The 5694-nt window shown below is 29.9% G+C and overlaps 1 protein-coding gene across 2 annotated transcripts; it reads left to right on the top strand.

The window, feature by feature from the left end:
- Nucleotides 1–2198: 2198 nt before the first annotated feature.
- Nucleotides 2199–4083, top strand: LOC112463629 (KIF1-binding protein homolog). 2 transcript variants are annotated; one of them, XM_025030125.1, is made up of 3 exons: nt 2199–2389; nt 2467–2937; nt 3042–4083. In XM_025030125.1, exons 1-3 carry the CDS (start codon nt 2332–2334, stop codon nt 3062–3064), a joined length of 552 nt encoding a protein of 183 aa, XP_024885893.1. In that variant the 5' UTR covers nt 2199–2331; the 3' UTR covers nt 3065–4083. The 2 variants fall into 2 exon arrangements, with proteins under 2 accessions (XP_024885893.1, XP_024885892.1); XM_025030124.1 differs by having other exon boundaries at nt 2467–4083.
- The last annotated feature ends 1611 nt before the right edge of the window (nt 4084–5694 follow it).

Below are 5694 nucleotides of genomic sequence, written 5' to 3'. Positions count from 1 at the left end.
CCAAACAGCAGACTTATTGTTTATAGAATGCAATTTATTTATGTGCGGGCAATTAATGTTTTGTGGCCACCTCGCGATCACTAGATCTAACGGCATTAGATTTCTTTTTGTAGGATTACATAAAGCACAAAGTGATGAATATTACTCCTAATACAAATAAAGAAATGAAAATAAGAATACGTACTGCTTGTAAATTACTGCTATACGGTTACTCTGTTAATGTTATCAGATAGATAGATGTCCGAAATAATAGGGGTATTCAAATAAGTTAAAGTTTAACGGTTTGACAGGTTATGTCGGGTTAAAGTCGAGTAAAAAGTTAATTAATTAACTTTGGGCGCGCTACTCTTTAAGATTATGCAAAATACATGAGTGACACATTAACCTATCACATTAATCTTTGGGTTAAAAGTGTAAAAATTAACTTTTTACCCGACTTTAACCCGACGCTGTCAAACCGTTAACTTATTTGAATACCCCTAATATTCGTAAACGTATTAATACGTGTTTAGAAGTCTGTGGACACCATTTTGAACATTTAACAAAATGATTTTTAAACCAAAATATGTTTACTTTGGTTTTGAATTCGTCTGTCTATTTTGACAGTTTTCAACGTCGCTCCGAAATTACCATTCGAAATGTATACTTTTCTATAATTTTTTAACAATGCAGGATAAAAAGAACTATTTTAAGTAAATTCACTGTTTTGATAAGAGATATCCAAATAAAAAAATTTCCTTTTTTTATTTAAAATTTAAAAAACTTTACATTGCTTCTTCATAATTACAGTATTATAGATCGTTACCACTGCTCCTATTTTATTTCGTTCACAAAGCTCCTCTTATGAGGAAGCTTGTATTTTATTTGATGCATAGTTATTAGTATTTATTAGTTTGGCTTTCTCATAGAAGAAGTTTTATGAGCAAAATAAAATAGGAGCAATGGTAGCGACCTGTAATGATGAGGAAGCAATGTGCAAGTTTCTAATTTGCACACTCTTCTTAACTTTAAATTTAACCTTTTTATATGAATTGATAGAGGGTCAGCTTAGTAGTACAAGTGGGGTTTTATAATCGACGCAATGTCAAATCGATGTTGATTTTGTGAATTCGGGCTACATGGTCCATATATGGACTTTGCATATGGACATTTGATATAAAACTGGGTCTAATCAACTAAATCTTAAAAATTTATATATAAAATAAGGGTAGAAAAAACTGAAAAATATAATAGAATTATAAAAGCCCGATTTTTCAAAATTGGCGGAAGTTAGAGCAACCACGGACATTTCTCAAAAAATTCAAAATTTTATAAAGAAAGAATTCTTTTACTGATTATCGCCAAATTCAATACCAACCTTTCTTAAATGATACTCTATGCATCAAATAACTTATACATTTTTTAGGCAGAAATCAGTAAGCTTTTTAATATAAGCAATTTCTTTAATTCTATTATGTTCTTCAATTTTTTCTACCCTTATCTATATATATAATTCTTTAAAATCTGGTTGATTAGACCTAGCTTTTTTATACGATCAAAGTTCTATATACGGAGGTTTACGAAAACAAAGCTTTAGTTGCCCGTACAATAATACAAATTTTTGAAATTTTAGAAAATAATTAAATAAATACTTATGTGTTAGATAATCATGCGTGAGAAAAGTATCAAATACCTCTGATCTATTAAGCTAGCAGAATCAAACTGGACCCATTGGATTTAGTACCTATTTTATACTAAATTGTGCTACTAATAATAACTGTGTACCGCGTGCCATTTCGAAGAAAACCGTGGCGCTACTATTTTAATATTAAGCTAGCAGGGCCACAATAAAAAAAAAGAAAAAACCAAAAACAAAAATGTAAAAGACTAATTTTATCCAAAAAAGTATCATCCAAAAGAAATTAAAATATTTATACCTTCCGTTTCAAACACCGCCAATTTAAAAAGAATGTTTATTTCAACGAGCCTTTTTGGAAGAACATTCGAAAAATAAATAAATAAATTTGACACTTTCGGTTACTGACTGAGTGGGATCTTTTACACCTCTTTTAGGAAAACTTATCTGTATCCAATGTTCTCGGTATGCGATTCAATATCCTATAGGAGAACACGCTATATAGGGGCCCTAGGTAAAAATAATTTTTATCCCTATAAAATATATCTTTCTATTGGATATAAAAGATGTAAACCCTCTCTAATTTTCATGTATAGCACGTGTATGCGGAAATCCCCCATCCAAAATTAGAGGACGTTTGATAAACTTGCTAGTCGGAACAGAAATTCATAACTTTATATTGGAAATTGTTTTTATATCAGTATTATTGAGCAACAATGTTCGCGTTTCTCAGACAAGTAATGGAAGAAAGACAGGATCAAATCCTTCAACTCGGTAACGCATATAAGCTATTTAGTTAGATAAATCTCCATGTATTGATTTTTAACCATTAATTCTCATTGTTTATACAGAAACGATACCGGCCGAATCCACTACAAATATGATTATTAGTAAGAAATTTTTGGATATTTTACAATTGTCGTTTGAAATAAAGTACATGGATGAAGACATTAAACTTGCTAAGAAGAGAAACAAAATAAAAGCGTTAGAGGAGAGAATGAGTGTATTATATCATAATATAATCGATCTTTTAAAGGACCGAAATTTTGATGATATTGTTACTTTAGCGACAGCTTATTACAACATTGGCTTAGAATATGTTACATCTACAGATATTGACGATTTAAAAACTGCTCTACACTGTCTTTCAAGTTGTTTGGAACTGTTAAAAGACAAAATGTTAGACCGTAAAGCTATTTTGATATATATAGGTACACTGAACGAATTGAATTCAGTTTGTGAGAAACTTGGGGAAGAGCAGAATACTAAATGCTTGAATAAAGCATTGGCACTATACTATAACTCAGTGCTCAGAAACAAAGGTAATTATCCTGATCTCATCCACATAGCAAGTGTTGTTGGTATTAAAGAAAAAGAATCGAATCCTAGGATTATCTTGAACACTTTGCATCATACAACTTTACAGGAGTTAGGACGTCAATATCTTAAAAAGTCTAAAGATAAGCACGCATTTGTAAAGTACATACATGATATATTAAACATCCGACTGATAGACATAGTATCTGACAAAACAAAATTTGATGACAAATGTCTTGATATGGCTGTAACCTTATTTGATCTGTCTAAATACTTTCTAGCAAACAGTCGTTTCGCTGAAGCTAAAAGTCACATTGCTATTGGAGATTATGTAATATACAGATTTGTTGAAGATTTATCAGAAGAGAAAAAAGCATCTCTTCATTTGAATGTACGTCATAATTATGCCTTAGCCGTTAGTGCTAAATCTTGGGGTTTCTATGGAGTTTCTCTTTTACGTTTCTGGATGGAAAAATTCTCACAAAATAAAGAAAAATTTTCCGAGGTACAAGATCGCATATCAAAATTAGAAATAAAATCTGAGGATTCCGACTTAATATTCTCTGACCTATTAGAAAAAGAATTGGAACATATAGCTATTAAGATCACAGAAACATGTATATTGAATCTTGCTGATGCCAAATTGGTTTTTTTGAACACTTTGAGAGAACTTGAAACAGCGAAAAAATATTTTACTGCAGACATTGACATTGAAAGTTATGCAAAGATAACACTGAAAATTTCAGATACATACAAATATTTAGCAGGTTTTGAAGAACAAAGAGATAAGCAAATAAAACTACATAAACGGCGAGTAGAGAGTTTAGAGAACGCTCGTAAGAAATTTCATACAATTACTGTGCAGGATAGAGAATTACAAATTTACAGACGGATTTGGTACGAAGTGGTGACTTCATGTTCCACGGTTATGGATTTAATGATCGAGGAAACATATTATGACGAATCATTTAAAGAGATGTCAATGAAAGCTGATCAATATGCGAAAATGATCGGAGAAAATATCGATTTTTATTTAAATGCCGTTTAGATTCTTTTAAATATTTAGACCTTTTTCAAGATTTGTACGTTTCTTGTTATTTATGACTTTATATTGGTGAATATTAATTGAATACATTCCGCGTTAACATATATTTGAGTCATATAAGAAACATGATTCATAATTTAAAAAATGTGTTTTATTAATTATCTGTATTAAATTCGTCTGAAAATAAATAGTTCTTGAATGAGTCATGTTCCTTATAATATTTCCATATGATAGACAGATGTGTAATTATTATATTCTTGTATTTTTATAATTAACAATATTTTACGATATCTGACAATAATATACAGTTATATAATCTTAAGTAACATAAATTGTATAATATATTCTTACATGTTTATAAACAGACAAATTGTAGAAATTATCAATATTCGTAGAAACTGTGTGAAAAAAATATTAAGCAAAGAAATTAGAATTTAAACGTAATTTACTCTATTTGTTTATTAAGCGATTTGAAGGCAAATACATTTTTTATTTTAAATGCATTGACAATAAACTCCAAGAGTTCGTTAATTTACCTCTCTCAGCATTCTCAAAGCGGCGTGTTTGATTCCAAAATAAATTGTTGCTGATAACTTGAAAAGACTAGTCTTGTTCTGAAGGTGTCGATATCATGCGATTGCAGGCGCTGTGACATTTGTAGCAAGTCTGGCCAGAATACTATTATATATATTATTAACCTAGTTCGAATGTTATATATACATATATATATATATATATATATATATATATATATATACATATATTATACGTGTCTCAGATAGAACAGAAAGTTATAATAATGTCAAAAGACGTCAAAATGATGGTAAAATAACAAAAAAATTTTATTTAGCAGTCATTTTAATATCATTTTGACTTTATTGTGATATGCTGTTCTATTTGAGATATACTTATATTTGCATATACTTTATCGCCTTCTATATCCGTACAGTAAAAGAAGAAAAATGAGAGATATTACAGCAAACATTGAAAAAAGTAGGAAATGCAGCGTGAACCTGTAAAGTATGGAACTATAACTATAAAAACTATAAAAATGTAGAATTTCGATGAAAATAAGGTCGCAACCCTATCTTTTTTTCTCTCTAAAAAATATCAATAAAAAAGACTTATTTTGTTTACAATTGTCATTTGTTCATTAAAAATTATTTGCTGCAAAACGAACCTTTTTTGTATAGAAAAACTACATTTTCATAAATTTCCCTGCAATTTGATCAATTTTAAAAGCTTTATGTTCGAATTCAGTAGGTCCAAAAATATACAGATAGATCAATTTCATACATCATATTCTTTTACCTTATTTCAGCACCGTTCTTTGACACCTTGTGTCATTGGGTGAAATCTTATGCCTCTTTTGAAATACTTGTCCGTATCCAACGTCCAATACGTAATTCGATATCCTGTAGGAGAACGCGCTATCGACCCTAGATAAAAAGAAATTTTATCCCTATAAAACATATCTTTCTATTGGATATCAGAGGTGTAAATCCCCTCCAATTTTTATATATAGCACGTGTATACAGAAATCCCTCATCCGTGATTAAAGGACGTTTGATAAATTTGCAAGTCAGAGCACAAATTCATAACTTTATACTGGACATTGTCTTTATATCAGTGAGCAACAATGTTCGCGTTCCTCAGACAAGTAATGGAAAAAAGACAGGCTCAAATTCTTGAACTCGGTAACGCATATAAGTAATTT

Source organism: Temnothorax curvispinosus, unplaced genomic scaffold (assembly GCF_003070985.1).
Source record: "Temnothorax curvispinosus isolate PA1 unplaced genomic scaffold, ASM307098v1 QBEX01013476.1, whole genome shotgun sequence".
Classification (NCBI taxonomy): domain Eukaryota; kingdom Metazoa; phylum Arthropoda; class Insecta; order Hymenoptera; family Formicidae; genus Temnothorax; species Temnothorax curvispinosus.
Note: the sequence above shows the minus strand (reverse complement) of the source record. Positions and strands in the feature narration are given on the sequence as shown.